The 27402-nt window shown below is 40.4% G+C and overlaps 1 protein-coding gene across 1 annotated transcript in view; it reads left to right on the top strand.

Moving 5' to 3' along the window:
* Nucleotides 1–11152: 11152 nt before the first annotated feature.
* Nucleotides 11153–27402, top strand: part of SPATA16 (spermatogenesis associated 16) — an 83853-nt gene continuing 67603 nt past the window's right edge. Inside the window, 4 exon segments of the mRNA XM_009884512.1 lie at nt 11153–11180; nt 12723–12835; nt 14927–14978; nt 14981–15567. Of these exon segments, the coding sequence (XP_009882814.1) occupies nt 11153–11180; nt 12723–12835; nt 14927–14978; nt 14981–15567 (780 nt within the window).

Genomic DNA, 27402 nt, shown 5'->3' with positions numbered 1-27402 from the left:
CTCATACCGTACTCTTGTGCTCCATCGAGCTCAAGGGCTTGGGCTGAGCCAGAGCTTCACTTCCCAAGCGCTTCCCCAACAGGGATGTTCTTCTAGAGCCCCCAAGGTGAGTACGGTGGTGCTGAGCTGGCTCAGTACCGTTTTTACATGGGACTTAGGGAAGACAACTGCAGGAACCCTAAAAGTGAGAAGCTGATCTGCATCTCCTATATGCCTCTGAGTAGGATTCATTTCTCTGTGCCTCGTTTCTGTGCCCCGTTTTACCCCAAAGAATACTTCTTTCCTCTGCTTGTTCTATTGAAAAGCATCTTTTACAATGAATATGTGGAAGTATAATAGGAACCTGATCTGAGATGGCACCATTTAATTTTATTGTAATAATAGTAATAAACGTACTAAGCACAAACAATGTGCTCAATGTAGAAATAGATTTAATACATTTAACTGGATTTTGAAATTGGTTCTCCATGAATGGACACCCATTCTTGTTCAGATCAGAAGTGGCATCTCAGATGGTACTTTGGAAGATGATAGAATACCTGTCATCCTCATACCAGAATAAAGTAGAGAAGGAACATTAGATTTCCACTCCAGGCCTGTGAAAAGAAATTTTGTTTTTTCAGATACTTGGATTTTATTTCATTATGTTTCCTTTTCTTCATTTAATTTAATAATATGTTCCAAATCTATTTATCCAAATGCATCTGTTTTATACTTGGGGAAATACAATCTGAAAAGAAAATGTAACTTTTTTCCAGTAAAGTTGAAAGAATGGAAGGCAACTAATTTTAACATATTGCCACTTAATGTCATCTTGTTTGCTGATAAAATACACGGTAAAGCATTTTCAGTAATCACTTCTTGAAACAAAACAGAGCTTTCCTGGCTAATAATGGAGATACATTTATTTATTTATAGGGTGTTCATCATTCTAATTCCTTTGTGTTTCACAAATATTAGTAAGTTGATCCATGCGGCACTGAAAAGAAGTGAAGTCTTATTAGCTCCATGAGGCACAGAAATCACATGATCTGCCCACTCTTACCAGAAAGATGCATGTAAAGTATAATTAGAATGGAAAAAAAAAAAAGTTGCTCTTATTACAGTATCTAACCAATAAAAACAGCCTTCTGTCGTTCAATATTGTTAACCTTAAACATTAAATAACCTCAGGCAGGCAACCAGGAACATCTTATCTAGATAAAAATGCTATTATTTTTTTTTTACAAATACATTCTTTGATTTCTTTCCTTGTATTTCCTGAACCTTTACATGATACTAGAGTTATATTTCCAAGCTTTTTCCTGCAGCCAGGAAAGCTAAAGAAATTATTTTAAAATAACATTGAGATTGTCATCTAATTGCATACCTTCTAGAAGCCGAGTTGTAAGCAGCCTGCTAAATAAGACAGGGTCTGTTGTATTTCAGGGTGGCCACACTGCTCATTCTGTACTTGCACTGTTTTCAGGAATTATAATACCACAATGCATTACATTAGAATCAAGAAATGAAGTATTTTATGACATACCTTCCCTTTATGGTGCCTAATCCTTGAATGGTCATTAGTTATATCTGTGCAAATTGGTGTTATCATCAGGATAACCATATGTAAGCTTGCAAAACTATTTAGGAAATACAGATGAAATACTGTGGTAATAGTATTCAAATGTGACCGTTGACAAACTTTTATGGACAATCTCCAGACACATGTTAAAGTCAGTCCTATAAAGTGTTTTGCATTGTTTTGTCTGTGCTCTAACAGAGTCATTAGGGCTTTTACCAACTGATTGCAGTGGTAAGTAGGGCCAACAACGAGGAAACTCCACGTACCATTGCTGTTTTGAAAGAATACGCAGAAAATTCAACGTAAAATGTTTTGCTGCATTCCACATCTCTTCATTATAAATATAAGCCCCAGCTCTGTAACTGCTTGTTTGCATGTCTAATGTTATGCGACTCTGCGAGACTCCTCACTCCTATAAAATTAAGATGCTGCATGTGTGTGTTTGCAGGACCGTGACCGCGAGGAATACTTGCTCAATGTAATAACTACCAGTTGAAAAACAAAATAAAAATCAACTCTAATTGTGCCCATTTAAATTCAAACATTGAAAAATAGCTTAAATATGGTATTTCAGAATGTAAATTTTATAAAAAGTCTGAAGATTTTAGTATTCTGTTAGCTCTTTAGTCCCTCTGTAACGAGGCTATTACATAGCATCACTCAGATTGATGTTGAAAATAATGCAGCTGCAAGAGCAGCTGCAGCAAGAATTCACAGAAGCCAGGATGCAAAGCAGGCCCTGCTCAAAGTCCCTGCCTTTAGCTTTCTGCTGTGGAATTCCCCCACACACACACTTATTTATTAGCTTAATTCCAGCATCCTCTGAAATGATGCCTTGCTGGAAATAACTGAGAGCTAAAGCTTTAATGGCTTTACTTAGCCTCACAAATGAAAAACCTGGGATTTACTGTCTTCTGCAAACCAGAGTCACTCTGACAGCAGCAAATGCTGGGTTGTGGTGTTGTTTTTTTTTTTTTCAAAATGAACAGTCCAGGGATGGTCAACATTAATACAGTAATAGCCAAGAAGAAAACACAACACCTGAAAGGATGGTATACAGTCGGGTATACAAATGTACAGGTGTACAAGAGCATCTCTGTGCTTCTGGTATTTAAGAAGACATTTATGCCCCTGGGCAGGAGCTGATGAACTGCTGGGCTGCTGCCTCGAAATGTTTGTCTGTCGTGTGGCTTGCAGGCAGGTTCGGAGGGAGGTGTAAGCCCAGCACCCAGCCTTACGCTTCCTTTTTCATGACATACAGAGGGTGACAGGAATGAATTGCAGCAGCAGAGTGCTGGGCCCCGGGTAAACCCAGGATTTGGTAAGCCCAAAGGGATTTGCCGCCATCCTCACCCCAGTTCCTAACCTCAAGCCTGGAGAGGGTAGCTGACACCTTGGTTCTTGTCGATTCTTTCATGAACAGGTTGATATTAGGTAAAAAAGATTTTAAATAATTTTGAAACAAGCTTTACAAATAACTTAAAACCAACATGATTAAGTCACATCACTCCGTCTTTCATAGCCACCTTGTGAGACCTTCAGAAGAATAGTTCCCAGGGAGATTTACAATAACAGATGATAGAAAGAAGGAAAGCATCATCATTCACCTCCCAAATCTCAATGTATTATAGCCTGTTAATTCAATAGATTTGGTTACTGGCTGAAAGTGACCTGTACTCAGGACACAAAAGCAATCGCAAACCCCTGCTCCTCTTTAAATCTAAATTTCAGAGCTAAGAGAGCACCTTGGAAGATCTCTACTAGCGGCAAAGTTCTTAATGTGATGTTTGCATCCCAGGTGCAGCCGTACCAAACACTTCAAGTTCCTCCTGGCAAAATCAGCTGGATAAAAGGAACTGATATAGTTCTCTTCCAACTGATGTAACATGTTCGGTCACCATATCACAAGTTAATATTCAGGTTGCAATATCTTGCATCCATTGGAGCTTTGCAGAATTTTCTCAGGAAGGTCATAAAATAAAACATCAGAGTAGTATAACTTAAAGGTTACAAAAGCGTGGGTTACAGAATCCGCATTACTCTCTGACAGCATTGGCTCCAGTCCCGGTGTAGTTTATAGGAAATAAAGGCAAGAACCAACCACACATTTAATAAAATGAACAAAAACATGTTAGAACCACCTGCTGGAGCAGATTTTTTGTTTGTTTGATTTTTTTCAGTGGCTCACAACCACCACTGGATTTCCCTTGGCTGTCACTGCTCTTACAAATTTGCGTTGCTGCATATAAGCATGTCAAAGACCAGGTGGGCTCACACGTGCCGAATGGGAAATTTGTACCTATAAAACTTGTGCCATGTACCTTTCTATTCATCAAGGGAAGGAAGAAAAATTTCCCAACTGTTCTTGTAGCATTTCAAGGTTAAAATTCATATTGACAAAAATAATGCAGCAGAGATAATAAACATTCACAGAGATTAAAATAATTGCACAAAAGGCAATTTCTTCACTGAAAAATGAAGACACCAAGCTAAAAGAAGAAATTAAAACCAGAAGCCATACTAAGAAACTAAAAGCTGTCAAAGTAAAAGAACTGCCTTGAATGTTAATCTGAGCTATTTCAGCCAGTCCTTTTTCACAACCTTTTCTTTCCTGCTAACTTTTATGTTACAGCTCTATTGCCTGTACAAAGTTGCTGAATTGAAGCTCTGCCTGTCAGGAGCTCTCATCTGTGCAAGCTTTAGCTCTCAGTTGTTACTGCATTTGCTTCAGCTGCTGCTATTAAACCATTGCATGACAAATTACAAAGCAATTAAGGGTGAAATGCAGAGTTGTAATACATGGGTTAAAAAACCCTCAGAAGCCCTACCTCTAAATTTTCTCGGTTTGTAATGATGACTTTGGAAAGTTTTAAAGTATCTGTTTAATCAAGAGAACCCTCAAATTACTGACATGTCCCTCACCTTGTGTCACGTAAGGTTTTTATCTTTCTGCTTTTCCCTTTTTCCTTCCTCCCAGGCCTTTTTTGCCTAGGAATACTTAAAGTTCAGTATCCCACACTCTGAGAAATGGAATAAGCATAACTTGAGTATTTGCTAAAGCAGCTAGTGAAATAAGGAGATGGACAGATAAACTATCCAAGTGCTTTATCATATATTCTGAGACCTGAATTTTGCTTCATTCTGTCCAGCATTACTGCAGAAATACTGTACCTAAGACGAAATCCCTTGGAGGTATACCATTAATGTAAGACAACTGTAGTGGTATGAAGGAGTCTAGAGGATGGGTGAATGATAGCTGCCACCATTGTGCTCCGAATCAGGAGCCAAAGAGGGACCGATGCCCAGCTATGGCTAACCCATTTGATATCTCTGCTTAACATCTCTGCGACCCAGTGGGACTCATGATATTTAATTACATATCTAATGCGAAATTCAGCCTTACCCTGTGAATTATTGTGCTTCCTTGATTTCTCTTGCATTGTAGAAGCACAGCACTTCACAGGACTGGTCCTGCCATGAAAATTAATTAGTTTATGCCTGAACAGAGCTTTCAACATACAGATCATTCTGTATGACAAAGTAGTATTAGATAACAAACCCAGTTATTCAATTGAATTATGGAGCCATAAGAAAATTATTGTCTCTTATTTTTAATCAAGCAGACTCCAAGCCAGATTAGTCCCTGATGATGATGCTTTGGCTATTTCAACAGGTCTTATTGCCACCAGAAGAGTTTCTCCCTCTTTTTGCTCCTGTGCACCCAACAGTTTTCGCTGCTGTATGTATAATCCACTCCCTAAAGCCAGCTCTAGGTTTCAGGTTAGCCCTTACCTTCAGTGAACAGTAATTGTTAAGACAGCTTGTTGAAGGTAAATAAAAAGCCTTGTTGGTTTGGAAACAAACCTCTCCACCTTGTTTAGGTTTTTTTGTAAGCATCCTGTTTAACTATCACTCACTGCAGGGATACCTGAGTTTAGACACAGCTCTTAAAACTTGAGAGAATTAAGTTCTGCGTTTCTTTTCATGGCATCAGAAAAATCTCAAGTTATAGATGTGCACATGATTTCATATGCATGAATGCTCCAGTGCCCTCCCACCAGTTATCAGACTCTTTATTAGCCTCCATAACCCAAGCAGGAGAATTTCAATACTGCCTTTAAGGGTGACTTGAGCAGAAGCTTCAAGACAAACTGCACTGCTGGGGTCATGGAAATTCAGCAGCTAACTTGGCAAAAGAGAACTTTGTTTTGCTTGCTGAGATAGAGGGGTATATTTTTTGCATGATCTTCTTTGCAAAGATTAATTTCTGGTCATAGGAACCTCTTTGTAGTCAAAAGGTTCATCAGCTTCCATCTTTCCAGACTTGCTAAAATCTTTGGGACAGATCAGTGTTGATTTGTACCAGTGGAAGATCTGGACTAGGTCTTTAAGATTTCCCATTTCTCATTGAGGCTGTGGTCTCGATGCACCCCTGCTGCAAGAACATCCTTATTACGAGAAGAGCAGGAGGAACTTGCCAGCACCCTGTCTTCTCCCTTGTTCCCTCACCCGGCATTGTTCTCAATTTTTTTTACACTTTTTCGTCCATTTATTGCTCTTACATTGAAAATCAGATACAACAGTCATAAAGAACAGCAGCACCAGAGAAATAAAAACCACAATAAAAGACAAGAAGAAGGAATTCCAGTTAATGACATCTATCTAGGGAGATTGCCCCTGCGGGGAATGGAGCGACATGGAAGGACATTCAGAAGGAGGATAGCCCCTCAGACCGCTAAAATTCACTTTGTATCTTGATGTGACGGCCTTTTTAAACCTTTTCTTGGTTTCTCCCTACTTGATGTCTTCCTTTTCTTCTTTTTCCCATTCTCACACCTTCCTTTTCTCCCTGTTGCTCCATTCAGTTGACTTTGATTTGGGGAGGTTTTTAGGCACACAAGGATATTAGAGTTCTCTCTAAACATTCAGTAAAACTGGTGACTTACGAAGCTCCAGCACTGATCTGCCATGTACACCCCGGCTTCATTCTAGTTCCATAGTTAGTGTAAACGAAAGGAAGGATCACTACCAAAATTGCTCAAATGGGGTGGTCCTAGTTAGGAGCTTAGGTGCTACAGCTAACGTTTTACCATGTAGAACATCACAAGAGGTAGCGGTGGAGTTTTGCATTTGGTGAGCAGAAACACCAAGAGCTAAAATGGTAAATCTCATCTAACACATCTCTTTTTGATTAATGCGAGTTAATGAGCAGAACTGAGGGGACATTAAAGGGACACCCATCCTGGGGTGCCAACCAGCAACTAGCGTTGGGTTCGATCATGGTAACCTGTTTGTCTGATATAACTAGAGCAAGAAAAGGGTCCTCAGCCACGTCTCTCTTGCTGTGTGTTTGATCTCAGGTGTCAGGCACCTTCTTTGCTGTGGATCTGAGGGCTGGTATGTTTTGTGTACTGCACAACAGGTAATGGAAGTTGTTATAGGTCTGCTAACATCTCCTTTAGGTTTGGGCTTTCCTAGGGCCTGCTCCCATAGGAATGCGATTATTCTGTGAAGTGAAAGAGAGCTCTCTCTGTACTGTGAGCTCTCATTGAATTCCTGCCTCATCCTGGAGGCAGGGCTGCCCAGAGCAGCTCTGAGATGCAGACCTCTTAATAGCACGTTGGCAGATCTAATCAAGCCCACAGCACAGTCTGCGGCAACCCACCTAAACCAAACTTTGCCCCTCTGCACTCGTTCTTTAGAAGTACTCAGCTCCCACCATTTCAAAGCAATCTTTTCAGAAAATCAATAGTTCTTCATCTCCTTCAGAACGAGAGCAAGTAGGACACTTGGACGTTTGCTTTGTAATCTCTTCAAAAATTGCTTTCTTGTCTTCCCAACAGAATTAGGAAATATTGCACTACCAAAAAAAAAAAACCTAACCTCTCAAGCTTTTTCAGCACAACGTCTCAGTTGTAGGACCAATCTTTGCATTCCTTTTCATTTAGGGATTACCCTAAGCTCACTGCTCTGTTTATACCTTAGGCACACACATACATCCTTGTTCCTCGCACAGAAGAATTATTTGTTCTCACAACTCCACTTTTCAGGAGCCTGCTGTAGGAACCTTTGCCATTTTAAAATTTCCGTTTTCTCTCCCTCTTTCCTCTCAGTGGCCCTTTAGCTATGAAAATGAACCGCTCTGCTCCCGCAGTGCTGAGCTGCTGAATCCAATCAAGGAAGGCTGGCCAGGCTTCACATCCCCGTCAGACACAGCGCTGACCTTTTTTTCCTAATTGACAATGCAGGGCTTTGTGCTAATAGGATGACATCATTACGCAGAGCTGAAATGCTTTCCCTGCTGTCTCTTTTGTCTCTCAGTATTTTTCTCCCACACTTTTCGAGGAAGTATTTCACTATGTGGGAGAGTAAGGAAGACAGTTACACCGTGCCGAAAAAACACACGCAGAAAACATCCTCAATTTTTTCTCTCTTCATTTTTCCTTAGTTGCACGAGTTCCCAACCACACGTCCTGAGCCCTCGCTATGTGCTGAATCTTCCTTTTCCTTCTTCCAGGTTGTGATCACCGGTGCTTCTTTTCTGTACTTGCTTTGCCTCACTGTCCTGAGATATGCCGCTGGGGGGATTCTGGTTCCTTCTTGATTTTGATTTATAATTGTCGTTTTTAGCCTGCTGTCCTTTTACAGCTCTAATTTTATTCAAACAACCTGTTAATAGGATCCTAGTGCATCTCTACAGCAAAAAATAGTTATTTGAGGTGCCTAATTTTGTGTTAAATTGTTGGCAGTTAACTTTTGCTGTGATACTAGATAATATAAAGTTTAAAAATAATACTTTAAAGAATACATGGAGGGGAAGAAGCTCCAAAGAAATGGAAAATATTGAGCTTTGGTTTAGCTGTCCTGTGAGATTGGCTCACCCATTTCAGTGACTACTATAATCCTTTAAGATGCTGCCTCAAAGGTTAAAAAAATGCCTTAATGCTGGTTATAGACTGGCAGCCATGTGCCAAAGCATGCAGTCTTGGCTAAGCCAACAAACCAAATAAATACATACGATGGGTTTTTGCTGGAGAAGCCAGACAGAGCAGAAATTTCCTCGTTCTGCCTGTCCCCCTCTGCCATGGCTGACGTATTGGGTACTCCTAGCTCATGGTACATATTTCCAGCCTGCTTCAGTGCCTAATGAAATGGATTAGCTCAATTCCCAGGTACTTCTGGGAATCTATTTACCCTAAGCTGCTTTAATTTGCACAGAAAGGCACGAGGAGCTGCAGCAGTAGACGAGGAGGGTAATATTGACCAGTTAGGAGAGGCAGCCTCTTAAATCACTGAAAGTATCTCTCCAGGACCACAACTGCCTATATCCTTACTGCAAAAAATGCCAGCCTGAGAGATAAGACAGACAAAACATAGAGTGAAGAAGGGAAAAGAATCAGGAGGGAGAGGAAGCAGATCCCATTACTGGTCCGGACTATCCAAAGTTATCTGCTTTCCTTTTTTCCCCAATCAAAGCCAAACTACTTCATAGAAAACTCCTGGATTCCTGGACACATGACAGTGATCTTCATGCCATCCTCTCCTTTCTGCATTTAAGCACTGTTCAAGAAGGCAATAACAACCGCGTTATTAATATACCTTGTGAAAACCTCTCTTTATTATTTTAATTGTATTTCCTGCTTCTTTTTGCACATTATACTTAAAGACATGTTAAGTATTTTAACCAGGATTTGTTTCCTACATTCTGTTTCTGTCGTATTCACCTTCAACTGTAGTTAACTTCCATGAGCTATTGTGAGGAATAGAAGGAATTGGATTTGCGTTACTTTGAACAACAGTAAGCCTAAGCTTACTTCTTTGCATGAGAGTGCTAGTGAACTAGCTATCTGATAGCTGTGAACCATAATTATAAATACAGTTTAATATTTCTCTTATGTCTACAGCCTAATGAGATTAGCGCTTTGTTGTACTCAGCACACATAAACAATTAATATGTGAGTTTCAGCTTCAAAGAGCAATTAGGATAATATGGTTCAAACCCTGCAAACTACTATGAAAAAACCATGATTACCCTTGCCAAATTTCAGCCCAGAGCCCAATTTATTATTAGTAGTTTTATAAACAGGTTAAATACAGTGAGTGAAAATAGTATTTAGAGTGGAAGTGCTGACAAAACCTTTACTGCAGCAATGTGGACAATGCAGCTGTAATAATGGCGTGTGCCCTTATCACAGCAAGAAAAATGTAAGGAGTTCTGATTTTGCACTGAATGAGCCATTACTTATGTCTATCACAAAGAAATAAGAGTACTGAACAAAAAAAAAGATACATTAAGGGTAGGGTTTTTTTCCCCCCAAAAGAAAACTAAAAATAAAAAAGATCAGATGTGACTCAGGCTTTCAAACAATAAAAATAGCAAGATAAAAGAACTAGGTTGCTTCATTGCCTAAAGAAATGGCTAGAATCTTAAAAAGTCTGAAACCTGATTGTGAGAGACTCACTTTATGGGCTGCTAAGAAGGTGCTGACCTTCGTCATCAATAGATTGTCTGAGCCTTTGTGGTATTCAGCAGTAAAGGAAGTGCTTAAAAAGTCATCCCGCTGAAAGATGGACTGGAAAAATCTCCGGTTCAGATCTCAGCATAGCTGTTGTTGGTGCACACGCTCATTCAGAAAGTCTGTCTGTAAATCTAATACAGATAAATCTTGCTTCATTTTTAAGTGATAAAACCGGAGCATCCTCACCTTAGAGATGGATCAGGATATCTGGAATTCAATATAAGTGAAATTATTATAGAGGAGGGCAGCTAATGACCTATCTGTTGTGGGGCTTTGGATGTGTTTTTTATAGTACTATATTTCTCTGTCTGTACTAGAGGACATTGAAGGAGTGGGATAACACTTGTACAAGTACCAGTGGTAAAATTTTCTTATTCTTGCTCCATAGTTTTGGATGCAGTTTTGCCTGTTCCAACATTTGCACTGAAATGAACTGTAACAGATCACTGCCCTGTGATTTCAAATGGCCTTCTGGGAGAAAAAGACTATTATAGATGAAAGAGTTTGGTTCCTATAACTTTCTGGAAAAGTCCCATCACTGTCTAAGTGGTATACCAATACAGCAGTTGTCATTATATGTATCTTCTAGCAGAGCGAATTAGCCATGGTGGGGTATCAGGCTAACACAACTATATGGCTGCTGGTACCCAAGTGAGCTCACCAAAAGACAGATGGGGTATTTTTGCACAAAATGCATACGCGTGTTGCAGATACAGCCATGCTCTGGCTGAAAAATGTGATGTTATCCTCTAGAAACCATGCAGCGTTGAACATTCACAGCAGAGAGCACAAAATACAGATGGACCACTAATGACTGGAGCTTCTGGGACAGCAGATGAGGTACAGCCAGACCATCCCGAACGAGGCAGCTTGTACCTTATGCTGCCGAGGAAGTGAAAATAAAACAAAACAATGACAACAAAAATCTCTGCCAGTTCCGATCGGGGTGGAGGGGAGGGAGAATTATTGTTCTCTCCGGATCTGATGCCTAATTTGTCTCTGAGTTTTAGCAAGCCATTCACGGGGCGCATTCAACGGCAGAGCACAGGTCCACTTGGACTGCTGTCGAATGGTCAATGTAAGGAACCTGGTTCGGAGTAAGAAAAATAATTATCGAGTCCCCTTTCTGCTTCCTAGCTGCCATACCGTTCCCCCTCCCGAACCAAAGAAGGGTATGATCCAGCAGGCCAGCACTGGGGAATCTCTCCTTGAATTTGCTCCTTTCTCCACAGCCTGTGCCATAAAAGGCAGCTGTGATCCTCAGAAACAGCCACTTGTGCTGCCTAATGAAAGATTTTACCGAAACTGGGAAACAGACCTTTTCCTGAAGTGCTGCCCCACAGGATTTATGTCTCAAAGAGCTGGTAACGGCAACGTGATGGTTGAGTTTCAAGGCAGCTTAATTCCCTCTGAGAACTACTAGAAGAAATTCCTCTCTCCTGTCCCTCCATTTAAATCAATGATGAATGTAGCCCAGTGGTTCTGCCTTGTCATATGCAGATTCAGGAAGATAGCACTGCAGTCTTTGGTGTTTAGAAAGGTTTAACTTCACAACTGTAAGGGCAAAAGCTTTTTTGGTTGAAATCAAAGTTTAAATTCTGAAGAAAAAAGCGCTCATCAAAGAACTGGCAAAGAATTTAACAACTAGGTGCCAGCTGAAGTGCCAGTGTGATTTATCAGCAGGTTCTTCTCTAATCTGATGTGAGATAATAGGAGAAGGTGTTGAAAGCAGAATCAAACTCGATACAGAACAAAAAGCATAAGTAATAGGGTTCATAAGATCATGCACATAAGGAAGTTTATGTTACCTAGTAGGCAGGCCACTCTCCCCAAGAAGGTTTTCTTAGATACCTTGGGAAATCAACAGACAAAACTGGAAGACTTTAAAAGATGAATGATCTTATGTTTCTTCTGCATTTATACTTCTTTCATGTAAGCCTCTCCATTTGGAGACATGTGGTTTCCTTACCAATAGACCCAACAAAATACTTCGCTGCAGTGGCTGGCAGTGCCATGGACAGAAGTCTCTTGGCAAAGTTTAACCCTCCAATAACCACAGCGCTGAACATGCTTATGACTGATCAGGATGATCATTCCTGAGAGCTCACAAATTTAGAGTAGTTTCCTTCTGACTATAGTGCTAAATTGTCTATCTATATTCCCCTGCATAGTGATTCATTAGAAGCATTTTACAGTAAATGCTTCCAAAATAAAAAACAGACATTTTAACCAAAGTCTCAGGAAAATACTTAACTGACAAAGATAATGATTTTCTAAAAGCTTTTCCCTGGAAGTGTTTTTTTATTGAGGCAGTGATTCAAGTGAGCCTGCCTGAGTTATAACGTGCTTCCATTGCACAACCCAAAGTCACGTTAATCAGCTTGAATACCTAAAAATACAATAGGAGCAGTACAAATCCACTTGGTACAGCAATGATCATTTCAGGTGCTGGTCCACCAGAATAATGTCCATAAGTGATTAAAGAATTGTTGGTCTGTATTTCACAGTTTGTGCTCTGCTTTTTTTTTTTTTTTATTCCATGGTAAATTATTTTAAACTTCTTAAGACAGTCTCAGGGTGAACAGTTTGGTCCAGCCAATTTGCCATTCATGCCAATGTCAACCCCCCATCGGATATAGGGCTTTGCCTTGGTGAGCTTTCTGGTGAGGAGGAGAGTCTATTAATTTTCCTTGAGGGGTCCTCAGTACTATATGGCTGCTCAGAGGAAAATTCCTGCAAACTTGTATCTGATGTAGCTTCTTAAATCTCATTTTCTCGGGTTCTATAGGACCTTCAGTGAACCCACCCAGGAGGCTGTGAAAGTCCTGTGTTCCCCCACCAGAACCTCAGATAGCCGTATACTGCGGGGCCACATGGAGACCCATCGCAGGTCCCATATGTGACAGTTATCTTGGCGTGACATGGCACCAAAGATGATCAGGCTCATCCCCTCAGCTGGGGCTGGGGCTGGCTGGAGTCTCTCTGCTCTGCAATACAGTGAAGATAAATCATAATTTCCTAAATTACCTAGTGCTGAAGCCAGCACTGAAAAACACGGCTTCCAATCTTTCGGCTATGCTATGGTTTGTTTTAAAAAGGGATTGAATGTCTTACAAACAGGTAAAATTGCTGCCAGATGCAAGTACATTAGCCTTTTCCAGCTGCTTTACTGCTGCCATTCAAAATAGCTTGCTATAAATATGATTCCTTTGAGCTCTATTCTGACAAGTGCGGAGCACTATCTGGGAAGGGCCGGTGGTTTTCCACCCCCATTGAACTCAGTAGGAGTTGTGATTGCTCAGCACATTGCTCAAAAAAAGTCTGCTGAAATTACTTTAAATCACACAATTATCCCCTCACCTCTCACTCCTTCTTTTGCAGTCGTGGAAGGAGGAATAAGTTTCTCCACAGGCAGTTCTGCTACGGTAAAGTTTTCAGCCTGGAGGTTGTGAACAAATGTCAAAATCAACAAGTTCCCTGCTTCGGGGCTGGAGACAGTCCTGGCTGCAATCTGGCTTAGCCAGGCGAGGGGGGGGAAAACATGACAAAGATTTGAAAACCTATTTACATTAAAATTCAGTATCAGCTTCTCACATGGCCTAAAATGCCTCTGTCTCTTCCCTTTACCCCTTTCTATAAATTTCTGCCCGTTCCCTCACGCCCGTTGCCCTAAACCGTAAAGGTTCACCGTAACCACAGCATCCAGAACACGTTCCAGCGACTTTGACAAGTGCAGTAGCGCGTACTGTAGAGCTCTCACTAAAACTCAACAAGTTGCTTATTGTTTAAAAGCTGTTTCTGGCTGAACACAAATGCATTTATTATGTATCTTTCCTTTGTACAATCTGTACCTGTAGTTGACTACATTAAGCAGGTCCTAAAAGTATGGAGGTCTGTTAAAGACTAACACAAGGTTAAAGGCTGAGTGCTTATGTTTAACAAACCATTCTGAAAGACCGTCATCATTACAGCTATTTACAATTAAACTTTTCATAACTGATGGAAAACCTGAGAAGAAAATTAGCTGTGCCTTCCACCTTTTCACTCTGAAGTCAGCAGGGGAAGATGAAAAGCAACATTTCCTTTGAATCTGAGCACAATTATGAGTTTGCAATGCAGATCAAGTCACCTTTCCTATTGTACAGAAACTGGTGTGGAGAAGAGGTTTATGAACTTGATCCTGCACCTTCTTGTACCAGTTTGGATCCACAGCCGGTTCTCTGAGCTGAGAATTAGGCTGTTAACTACTGGGTGAGGGCTGCTTCTTAGTACAAAGACTCATGTCTTTTGCAGATGGTTCAATAAGAAATGGCTTTGAGACCCAAATCCAGATCTGAATTTTGCTCAAACGCAGCTGAAGCTAAGACTCCACTTGGAGCTTGTGCCCCTCTGGGGAACATCCACTCTGCCTGATTTTTGAACATCCCTCTCTGACCTTAGTCACTGTGCTTACCAGCTCTCAGAAATCAGGCCACAGTGATTTTTTTGCACCCCGCAACAACATACAAAGCGAGTCAATCAGTCACAGGGGTTTGATTGTTTTTCTTTTGATTAAGAGCCAGATTTTCCCTTCTTGTTGCAGATATAACAAACTGATACACTGGCATTACTTTACATAAACAAACATCCATTATCAAGAGCTATCAAAAATATTTAAGATTCCTTAAACTTTTACACAGGAAAGAGGAAGTAATCACAGTGAGTCTGATATTCTGTGTACTAACTGTTGAAGAGTTTTCTCTCATAATGGCGCCTGCGATATGCCTGGTGGAGAAAGCATTTGCTTGCTTTTTTTGGCGTTGCAACCTTTGAGTGTTCTTAACTTTTCTACATTTTCTCCTAGGACTCTTTCTTTGCTCAAGTTACGGCATCAGAAAGCAACGTCAACTTCCAAAAAATCTCACAAGCATGGATGGCAAGAATGAAGCCTCTCAGCAAACGGGTAATAGTAAGAAGTCAAAGGCAGCGGCAAACAAATTGAATGATATTCCAGAAGCACGGCAAGAGGTCAAAAAACACCTTGGGGATGGAGCAGCAAAAAATAAAAGGGAGAGAATAAAAATGGCAGAGAAAAAGAAGGAAAACCAGAGTAATGACGTAGGCAGAGCAAGCCGTAAACGGAAATCAGAAAACAATGAAGAACTAGCTGTGAAAAAAGAAGAAGAAACAACATTAGAGACTAGTAATCAGGTAATCCCGACACCTCTGTCTCATATTCCTCTGAAAAGCCTCATGGACATAGAAATGGAGTTGGTCTACACTGATGAGGAGGACATTTCCTTCGAGTTTGCCGAGCCTGTGGCGTCTACAAGCACACAACCAGCGTGTCGTCGTTCTAAAAAAGCAGATGCTTTGAACGCACCTAAAGGCAGCGTTTCACCCCAGATTGCCAAACAGCTTCAGATGACCCTCCGGGAAGCCAGCACTTGCTATAGGCAGAACAACTACCCAGCAGCAGCGGAGCAGTTCTCAGCAGCACTGGAGGTACGGGGTTAAAGAAGTACGATCACCATAGCAAAGTAAATGAAAGGCTGTCATTGCACTGGCTGGGTGTAATAATATCAAAGTGAGCAAGGAGCACAAACCTGGGATGCGTATGGTTTAATAAAAATCCTGAGATGCAATTTCACATGAAATCTGGAAATTAAGAGCTATAAATAAATCCTAGGAGGAGGGAGGCACTGGACTGAACCAAAAAATCTCAGGCGATTTTGTATTTTTCTCTCTGTCTTCAACTGTATTTATCTATTGAGGAAATCTAAGTTCCATAGAGTGAAAAAATAATGCTCTTTTTAATCCCAGCTCTATCAGGGACAAGTGATATCTTAATAATCAGGGGAGTTCTCACTCCACCCCAGCTGTCCATGCACTACTGGGTGAAATGTTTAATCCTTTTGTTAAACACCAGGTCCATTTTAGTCTCCTTTTTGCCCTACAGCATTTCCATCACGCACTCCATTTTCTTTTTTTTTTTTTTCGCGGCCACTGGATCGGTGTAGAAATCCTTTTGTTTTTCTATATGAGAAAGGACAGGTCCAATAGTGAGCAACCCCCTCTGGACACCGTCAGCTTTCTCTCCAGCAGCTGAGAGCTGGGAGGGGGTTGTAGAAAGAAAGACTTCTTGCCTGCCTGAGATATAATATAACCTTGGCTGTGATCTTTGAAAATAATCTGTGATTTTCACGACTTTCTGCCTTTAAGTGCCCTAACTTGAGCTGTCTTCAACGGATCTGTTCTTCAATAATATTTTGATATTTTCAGAAGCAGAGCCCTTTCCAGTTTCAGGCTGACCCCCCCAAAAGGAGGCATCTAAAGACCTTTGACATTTTTTAAAATCTTAGCCAGCCTTGACTTTTATCAGTATAATATGAGAAGAAAAGAGTAAAAAAGGCAGTTCCTAACACTCTGGCAAGGTTGCAATTAATTTCACCAGAGGGAGGGAAGAGAAAGGATGAGTAGGAAACCCCAGCAGGTAGGTCACGGTTACATCCACCAGCCTCCTGGTTCCTGGAAGCCAGAGCTAGCAGCATTTACAGTAAAACTGATTGTTCAAAGTTGTATCATTATTCCCAGATTTCTCTAGTGCTGCTAATCTCAGTTAATTATATTGGAAATCCCTTGTATTATGACCATGTAATTCATAATGTGCCAGTAGAAGTCATGGTTCATAATAATCACATAATGGGCAAGGACTTAGACGTAATCAGATTTTAGTTACCCTGTCGTGTTTCCATAATGCTGCTATAAAACCGACATAATCACAAAAAAGCACCAGTTATTTAAACATTTTTATCAGATTGATGTACAGTATCTTTCTCTCTCTCTCTCTCTTTTTTAAACAATGTGAGATAACAAAAATTGGATTACAATTGCTGGGAACAGACTATGATAAACTGTTTGCTTGTGTGCAGAATGAAATTTAATAATGGCATCAGCATCTCAATTTTTAGTAATGTTAAACCTGTTAAATAGTAGCACTCTGCAGCCAAAGGCTGCTTTCAAAGAGGTAGCATTAGGGCTACAGTAACAGATAAAACAGTATCATCTCCAAGAGCATAACTGTCTTATAAACCTTAAAAGATGCCCTATATCCTCACAATTAACCCAGCTGCTAACATTTACTGCGCAGATGAGGGCTTGACTTTTTCCATGATACATGATGAAAAAAAACCCCACTCTTGGTAGCTGTAAGGATTTTAAAGGCCAGTGTCTGCTTCTCAAAATAAAATAAAAATAATAATAATTAAAAAAAACTAAGAAAGAGGGAGAGACCCTTTCCACTTTACAGGAATATGGTTGGTGATTAGAATACAGGACTTGCAAGCAGGACTCTCCCTAATGTCTTATCTCCACTCTGACCCCAAACACTTCAGCTCTGCACTTGACAACCTGAAAAAGGGTCCAACTATACTTGTTTCAGTGCTGTACTGCCAAACTTAGTTCAAAAGCATTTGTAAAACATTAGGGGTTTGCAGTTGACAAGCAAATATCCTCTTCCTTTTTTTTTTTCTACAATACTGAAGGCATTTTATTTTAAAACAGTAAATATTATAGCAGTGAGTGCGTAAAATTAGACAGTGCCATGCTTTTTTTTTTCCTACACTCCGAAATGAGCTGTGATGGGGACAAAAACACTTGTCACTTCAGAAGAAAGGAGTATTTGTCTCTTCCTGAGAGGAAATGGAAAGGCTAGCTAATAGACATCCTGGTGAAAGAATAAGTAGAGATTAAAGAATTCCTTCCTGGGACTGTGGACAGACTAACTGGGAAATCACAGAACTGTAGGGCTGGGGCTTCTCCACAGTCTCTTAATCCAGCTCTCCTCAAAAGCAGAAACAAGAATATCCCTGAAAGATACTTCTGTACTCTGTTTCTAAAAATCTCCAGTGAGACAGACTCCTCCTCTATATCAGCAAGCTGATAGAAAGTTTTACCCAGTCTTCCATGGTGCAAAATAACCCATAATGGTTTTGGTATCCTTATCTGACATGAAGAGCAATTACCCACCCTGTTCTCCCTGTACTTGCAACCTCTTAGCATATCTCTTTTCAGTCTTCTCTAAATTAAATAAATTCAATCATCTTCGTATTTCCCCCCAGGTCATGTTTTCTAAACCTTTGTATCATTTTTGTTGCTTTTCCCTGCATTGTCTCCAATTTGTCTGTTTGTTCAGCTATAGACAAACTGGAGATGATGCAGGGAAAACCAGAAAACAGAAGCTGTCGAGATTGAAACTGTGGTTGTTCTGCCCATTGCTTTTTGAAGAAACAAACAAAAATTCCGCTGCCTTTCATGTGGGTGAAGAGATGCGTGATATATAACAAGCTCAAAGGTCAGAAAGTTCAAAATTATGGTTTCTGGTGCAAAACATTTCCAGACATTTTTCAGATGCAAGGAAATTAAGGTTTTAGTCTGGCATTGCAACATGTTGAGTTAGCGACTCTCCTCCAGAAAAACCTGTGCATAAAGTTAAATTTCAGTAGTATCACTAAAGTTACTGCTACCTTACTTATTGCAAATATCAAACATTTCTTGGCTCTTCTCTAAGCCATATTGTCTTTTCCAGATCCATCTATATATTCATGTGGTATTATAATTCTTTAGACCATGTTGTTTTTCAGATATGCAAATAATAGGCAGTTGTGAAAATCTAGCACTGGATTTAGAAAAAAATAAAAAAAAAAAAAAGAAAGGAAAATTATTAGTCAGAAAAGGAAACTGAAATGCTTGTTTAATTTAAAAACTTTTGTATGTCAGACAGCATGCTGCTGATTACCACAGACATCGGGAAGGCAGTGTTATCAAGAGAAGAATTGGTGGCTTCTCACTATTTCTGCACTATTTAGCTACCATTAAATTAATCAGGAGGGACTTAATGTTAGTCAGCTGCATTATAGTCGGCCTGGGAGAGAGAAAAATAATGCTCCCTTGGAGAACTCTCACCATTAGAGCTTAAGAATTAAGTACTTTCTGTTGCTAGTGAAGAAAATAGCTGAAGAAATTGGGGCAATAGTCTTTGCTCTTCTACCTTCTAGCTCAATAATACGGTATATTAGATATACTACTGAGAAACACTGTAAATTTCCCAAAATTTTTGGCATCCATCTGCTGGAACATAGTGAAATAGGACTTGAACATCTGGACTGGGATATGAAGGGTATGAGAAATCATTCTTTAGCTTAAAACCTCAGTGGAAACCATACACGTATATCTATGAAATCTCTAGCCAATTATTAACAGCTTAGCTACACAATAACATTAAACCTTTATGAGGATCAAAAGATCTTGTCTCAAACTAATCTCCTAATATCAGAGACCATAAAAGACTTCAGAAACATCAGCCCGTTTAAAACCTGCACAAATTTAAATTTCAGACCCTGTTGTTCTGGAAATAATTCTCCCCTATGATTAAAAAATAAATGAAGAAGGTTCATGACTGCTGTGCGCAGAAAGAAGTCCACAGTATCTCGGCACACAGCTTTCGGCGTAGAATAGCTCAGAGGCGCGAAATGCATCCCACATGTGAGGTGAAGGCCTCAAACAGCGTGTGATTAATTCACCAGAGTGCTGTTGTGGTGCCTTCCACAAGCTGGAACATCTCCATTTTCCACAGATGGCTATTATGGGCACCGTTCCTATGGCAGGGAGATAAACATTAGTGCCATCTTTTTTGCGCACCTTGAGTTTTTAGATTAACCTTTCCTGTGGCTCATTGCCTTGTGATTCACTGCTTGCAGAGAAGGCTTTGTCGAGACCACGCTCCCTCTTCCAGGCAACGATATCTGCAGAAAGCATGGATTTTGAAAGCGGCCATGGCACCACCGGTGCCTCGTGGACGTAACTGCATGGCAATATAGAGTTAGGCAGCGTGGCTCAACCAAACCTTCCATCAATTTCATAATATGAGAAGCAAAAAATGGTTATTTCCTATATAAATACCTATGTGAAAAGAGGTTCATCTGAAGTAGTCTATCCACTGGTAGAGTGCATTAGAAAAGCACGGGCAGCTTTCTTAAAGGCATTGCTGCAAGGGCAGTCCTGGGAGCACCGCAGGATTAGGGTATTTGGATGTGCTCCCCGGTGTGACCATCACATCAGTACCAGCTGCTGCAGACAGACTAGGGCAGAGCCATGTTTCTGCCCACCCTTCCTCCCCCAGCATCATCTCTTTTTGCAGGTGCCTTGAGGTCCAAGAAGCCACCAATGTATAACCCCTCGCTTTATGGAGCACAGAGACTGGAATTCCTGCTCATCCGTTGGAATGCAAGGGGTAGAATGTGGGACTTTATAGAGTTTTCCCTATCCCTCTCACCAAGAAGAGCTGTGCAACATAAAGTTTAACACCATGAAACTCCTCAAGGGAGAGCATGTGAAACGCTAAATATTTATTTTTAGTACCAACTTTCTGGAGCTAAAGAATTAGGCTCATAAATTATCTGTCTTTATCATCAGCAGAGGTCCTCTAGAAACTTCCTGGGAGTATACTGGGTCTTGGACAGAGAACATCAAACATGGCATTCGCTGATCCCCCAAAGCCTGAGTGTGAGACGCTGACTCTACTCTCTAGAAATATTCTTTTAACCTCTAATAGCAAAATAGTTTCCTAAATATGGCCTACTCATTTAACTCGCTTTTTAAAAAAAAGAAAAAAAAAAAAAAGCCCTGATAATCAGCTGTTTTCTTGTCCCTGTAGTCCCCATCACTATATTTTTAGGCTGCAGAGCCAAGAAATTGATTTTATTTTTTTTCTACTGATACTTATTGTCTTTTATGGCTGCAAAAGATTGTAGACCAGGAACGTGAAGCTTACAGATGGCTCAAATCTGGCTTGTGGGATAAAGCGGGAATCTGTTATAATGATCCATTTGGACATGCTCCCATTTTTTGATCACTGAATTTGAATCTATTAATCTTCTAGACATTTCCAGCATGCCCATCACCATGAAATAAAGCTGAGGAACTGCACAGCTATTTGTCTGTTAGGACTCGTGCCCCTGTTCTTCTTGCCTGAACTGCTGTTACATATCTGGCTTATAAAGTACTTTTTTCCCCCTCAAAGGAATACTACGCATTGACCATAAAACAATATATTTCCTCACTTGTGTGTGTACAAGAGTGAAGTCCCTATTCCAGAAAGGACAGGCCATATTTTCCAATCATTTTGGTGCCAAAGCAGATCAGTCAATTTCTGATTAACTCTAATTGGCTTCCTCACATGCTATTAAATTATTTACCTGGAGGTGACAGGTGCTCAAAAGCACCTAATATTTTTTCCATACTTTGTAAACGTTAAGCAGTGTATTTGATTAAAAATAATAATCACCCACCACTTGTCACTTATAATCAGAATCCTCATTGACCTAAACACATGCAAACCATATGTTCTACAATCACTGAGAAATGGAGACAAGGTCCATGTAGTAGATTCCTCAGTAGGTGACACAAGAGGGGAAAAAGAAGAAAAAAAAAAAAACCAAAACAACAGAGCAATTTGTGTTTAATTTGTGGCTCTGGGCGCTTCCTGATGAAAGCCAAGGCAGTGCAAAAATGCAATGGACAATCGGCTTAATTTATAGCAAGAAAATTAGGCAAGTTAGGAGAAGGTTCAAATACCAAAAGTAGCAAACGCACGCAAGCAGCAGTCACAGAAGGTGTGCTGTTAAAGTATTTTCTCTCTGAAATGTCTTTAAATCACTCTGCTGTGTACCCACCCAGACTCTGCAGAGGAGAGGCAGAGATGCAGGCTGAAGCGGGCACCGAATTGGAAAGTGTTCATGGACTGATTTGAGAGTAACTTTATCCATGAGGACAGTTTAGAGAAAATGTGTTATTAAAGTACTTTATTTCCATTTAGAGATTCACACAGGCATACACAGACAGTAGGTGGTGACAGCTGCTACCAGAACCATTTGTTATCTTACTCCTGTTCAGCTTTTGACAGTGTAAAATGAATATAAATGCTGAAAAGCTTTACAGAGGTGAACCAAACAATAAAAAGTAAGGGGGAATGAATTCTGGTTAGGTTACTTTAGGGAAGAGCTTTATTTCTGTTTATTCCCGAGACGTGGATATGTGCTGTGTTTCTAATACCGACAATACTGCTGAGAGGATTCTGGGTGGAGTTTGCCAAATCCACACCATCCTGAGGCGGGGAGAGCACAGAGAGTTGGCCTTGCAGCTAACTTTATTGTCATCTCCAGAAATGGCATGAAAATAAGGCTTCAGCAAATTATTGCTTTTCCCTAATAATCCTGTCCATCAAAACAGAGTGAACTTTTCACACAGTTTGCCTTAATAAAAGCACTGGTGAGATATCTCTGTGTTTGGACTTAGCAGTAGCAAATCTCTTGGCATCAAAGGGATTAAATTAGTTGGCCTGAAATTATATTGCTTTTTCCAAGCAATCATGACAGTTCTCAAAATCTTGCTACAATATAGTCACATCACACCAGCTGACAGTTGCCTCTGAAAAAACATTCATTTTTGGCCAGCTCCTCCTGTGAACATTATCAACAGACTGATGCTCCTGCTTCGAAGTCCAATAGGCGTTTAGAACTACAATCCTATCAAGAGGAGGTACCGGTATCAGTTTTGACTTTTGTCTGATTGTTTGATTTTCACATGGAATATTTACACCATCTTCAGTTTAGTTTGATCTTGGATGGACTCACGGTGGAGGACCGACAAAGTTTGTATTACAAAGGCAATCTATAAAGGAGATTTCAGGATGTGGTACAGAATATAAAGTTCCTCAGAAACTATAGTAGTATATTGATTCCACAATATATGTTTCATTACAGAGCTTTGGAGTTGGTGGTTGGGGTTTTTTTGTTTTGCTTCTGTGACTGCTCCTCTCACCCTGGCAGTACTGATAACGGGAACACTCCATAAAATAGAGATTGGTAATGAGAGGCACAGATTTATAGCACAGCACATACATTAAGATGAACTTAAATGGATGATATTTTCCTAAAACCTTTGTTCCTGATTTAATGCTTCCGAAGCAAATTATTTACAATATGAGAAAGACCCCTAAGTTTGCACTGGGGGGAGGTAAAGCCTTTATCTGAAGTTGGGCCAATAAACAGGAATGACTAGGCTTAGGAGTGCTGCAGGGAACATCGTTAGCTTCTGTGGGAGGGAAAGATTCACGTCAAGTTTATTTTTATAAAGCAGCATCCACCTAGAAATGAGCACAAACTAAAATGCTGTATCCTCTGAATTTGGTGGGCACTTGAAATCTCATTTTTGCAGAGAGCTCTTGTCTCCAAAAAAAAAGGCCAAAACAGTCACAGACATGCAAAACCCATCAGCCTTTGGGGAGCATAAAATTTAGGTTTGAACTGCTCTAACATTCTGCTCCACCTGGTTCCCAAACCCCTTCCCTGTACCTCTGGTTCCTGCAAAAAGGCTGGTTGTAGCCGAAGAAGGAATGTAAGCCTAGACATAGACAGGGCTTAAGATAACCCCAATGGAAATGTGGGGAGAGCAGGCTGAAGCCCACCCCAGCAGACCCCACGGCGAGGGTGAGCAGCCTCTTAAATTCAGCTGCTAATGTCAATACTCACCAGATCCATGTTCTTCTGGCGAACAGTGGTTTTCTCAATAGAAACAGGGATCATTTCTCGTAACTTGGCACACCCGAGGTATATGTGGCTCTCAGCCAGTACTGTGGAACCAATAATATCCCCCCGATAGCAAATATGTCCCACATACACATTACTATTACAGAATCCAGTGCTAACTCCGCATAGAGCAGCTAATATGCCAGAAATATCATACGTACATATTATTTGAATTATCCATTGCAGAGCAAGCTGCAGGAAGCCTAGTAAATTTAGTTCGTCTTACCTGACGTCTGCATTCATATTTAGTGCTGAATTATATCTTTTCAGTATGTTTTCTAGCAAGTTATTTACACAAATCTCATTAACAATAAAGGCAGGGGTTTTATATACAATTCCTGCTCTGCTGACTGCAATTGCATACCAAGATGTCAGTATGACTTTGAATAGAAGCTGGAAAGTTATGCTGCATGAAATCATATCATTGAGAGAAAATCCTCTCTCCCTTTGTTCTCCATACTGAGATTTTTTTTTCCCCTCTCCACTGAGACAAAACTGCCATTAACTTGTTCTTTATTGTGCTGCTTTCCTGCAGTATTTTTGATAGTGCCTAACAGTTGTAAGGACTGGATTACAGTGCGATATACAAAAAAAGCAGTTTGTTTTCAGCCTGTGTAAGGCTTGCTCTCAGGCTTTGAAAGTTATTTTCAGAAGTCGCCTTCCTTAGCAGACATTTTCTGGGATGCAGTTAGTGTTCAACTTGCCAGGTGCCTGATGTGCAATGCAGTGACGTTACCAGGCTGATTACTTGGATGGCTCTGAAGTGAAGGCATCTGGTTAGGACTGTTGGCTAGTCAGAAGAAAAGGCACTAATTAAATATTTCTTGCCTTTTCAGGTTTGTCCCTCTGATGAGCCACTCTGAAATCACTCCAGGGAAAACCACAAATTTATCTTTAAAACAGAGAGGCATGATTAAACATTCCTCTGCTAGCAAAAGAAAAAAAAAGAAAAAAAGAAAAAAAGAAAAAAAAGCAAAACAATCAGCAGGTCTGGGAGGTTATTGCTGTATTCAAGCTACCTCTCAACCGTTCATGAGTGATCTCATGGAATTTGCCAAAGAAACTTATTACTGTGCACCATCTGACCAAATTTACTTGTTGTCCCAAGCTAAATTTGCTACCAAATATGTATTGATAGCCACACGCATAGATGGATTTCTATTGGGCATCTTCTTCTTTAAGGCACCCATATTCCTGAATTTAACATACACCAAACCCATAGTAGTGATTAATAAACTGTTACCATAACCAGTTTCTTACACCTGAACCTTTCACCTTGTTTTCAGTGAAAACAATTTCAAAGCACGAATGTACAGATCACCAGAACTCTAATTTTATTCTTCCAAATTACACACACGCTAACTAGGAAGCCACCTTAACGATCAGCATTTCCACTGGGCTTTTACAGAAGCCATGGGGGGCTTGAGGGGGTCTTTTCCTTTCTTTCTTATTAGCTAATGCCTGGGAGGTCTTAACTCATAAAATTTCCTTGCTTGCTACCGCCAAAATTAAAGCCATAATACCACAAGATCTATGCTAAGTTCACAGTGTCACAGACTTGTTCTGTGACCTTTGGCAAAGTACTTTATCACAAGCATTTATACGACCATGGTTTCAGTAATATATTTATAGGGTCCTACACGTTGCAAGAGAAACCTCCTTTGTCGGTGAAAGTATAACATAACTAGTGTCAGTTCACCACTAACACAAAAATTGCAGGTAATGCTTTCATTCCTTACATTTCATTTATACACTTGGTAACCCTTTGGATGGGATAACTCAACAGTCTTCTAGAGGAGGCACGTACACAAAACCTGCACGATACCCTCCAGTTGTAACAAGGGCCCCTATGAAAATATAAATATCCCTTGGCAGGATTTTTTTTTTTTTTAATATTATTTCTGGAAAAATATTCCTGACTACTGATAAGGGTACTCCCAGGTAGACTAAGTTTGAAAGTAAAAAAATTTGCTAGCTATGGTAAAGGACATAAAATGGTACTTTGCAGGTTTTTAACCTGCTGCAAAGCTTCAAATGTTTAAGTTGCTTGCTTCCATTTCATAGCCTCTATAACCTTTAAGACAATGGCAAAGATTCCTGCAGACCAAAAGCTCACCAATGTACCCCCAGATTTCCCACTTTGGAATGAAAATAAAATTCTGTAACGTAGCTCTGGGAAAAGAAACTCTCAATGGTACAAAATGTAACTGCCCCTCCAAGCCCACATCTGTATTTGAATGTCCTGGTGGTGAGACCTTAAGGTATTCAGAGGAGTGAGATGGAGCTGCTTTTACCCTTTACTTAAAGCACTCCAAAAACACCAACAGCCCTTTTGATCTTCAAAGGTAGTGTTAGTGGACCGCAGACCACAGCAAGATAAAGAATACTCAGTTCTGCTGGGTGAAACATGAAAATCGCAAACAAGTCTCCTCCCTGCTCATTATGCCCATGCACAGCACAGCCTTTCTTCTTCCCTTGCTCTCAGTCCAGCAGGGTTTCCCAAAGTTACAACAATCTGTAGCTGCAGAGGCTCCTTTGGATCCCTTGGACATTTTCCTTTTTCTTTTCCCCTTTGAAACTCAGATGTGAGTCTTTCTATAACTCTTCTTCATGTCCCCATCTGTGCTGCAAAAATCCCAGCTCGTTGCCTCCTTCCTGCCTAACTCCTCCCCTGGGAACTTCCCCAAATGAGCTTTCTCAGGTCCTTCCGGGCCCTGTCTTTGCCTCAACCCCCCAAAACGCCATCAGACTCAACCTCCGGTGGCAGAAAGGACAACTCCAGGAAACAGTCCTCCTGTTGCATAGCCAAGTCCTTTTATCAGAAAGGCCAGTAAAAGACAGTAAAGGGTGAAGAACCACACACAAAGGGCATCATCTCCATCAGAGCTTGGAAAACGATGATGTCCTTGTCAGGCTGCGCTGAGATAGTTCGCTCAAAGCAAACCTTTCCAGTGGTGTCTATATTGCTACCAAAAAAGTCCCTCGTACCAGCGAGTACATTTAACTGTGCATCTCACTGATACCAGGGCTATTTTTTATGTTTATAACCTTTCAACTTAGTACAGAAGGAGTTATTTCTGTAAAATTAAGTTGAATCTTACTTTTGGTGCATGTTGCTGTTGTTTATATGGAACTAGTGTGGAGAGGTCTCTCTCAAACACGTTTATCCACTGCAGAAATGCCACACAAAAATCAGGAGAGAGTTTGGGACACAAAAAGCGTACAGCCTAGATGGACACAAACACAGGCAAAACCCTTTAAAATATTACACTGATTTTGTGAGATTAAGGATTATTATTCGCTTCTTTGAACTCTTATTCTGAGATGTCTTAGAGAAGACCTGGCAGAACCCAATCTTCACTGTATTTAAACATATTTCCTGAATCCTTATCTGTTTAGATATGGTTTGCAGAGACTCATGTCTTGGTTTTTGTCAAAGATAACTGAGGGGTTACGCAGGTCTAAACATAACTCTTCATTTCAGCAGTAAGACTCGAGGAAACTCTGAATTGCAGCACTTTATACTGAAGGGATCCCTAAATGATTCTTTTCTTCTCACAATCATTCAAGAACTTGAAAGTCCAAGGAGTAGCCTCAAATCTCTCATTCCCATAAATTTAACAGAGGTCACGGCATGGCCAATTCAGCTGAAAAGTGTTATTACAGAAAAACTTGATGATACTTTTATGTTCAC

The sequence above is a fragment of the Charadrius vociferus genome, unplaced genomic scaffold, assembly GCF_000708025.1.
Source record: "Charadrius vociferus isolate BGI_N301 unplaced genomic scaffold, ASM70802v2 scaffold104, whole genome shotgun sequence".
NCBI lineage: Eukaryota > Metazoa > Chordata > Aves > Charadriiformes > Charadriidae > Charadrius > Charadrius vociferus.
Note: the sequence above shows the minus strand (reverse complement) of the source record. Positions and strands in the feature narration are given on the sequence as shown.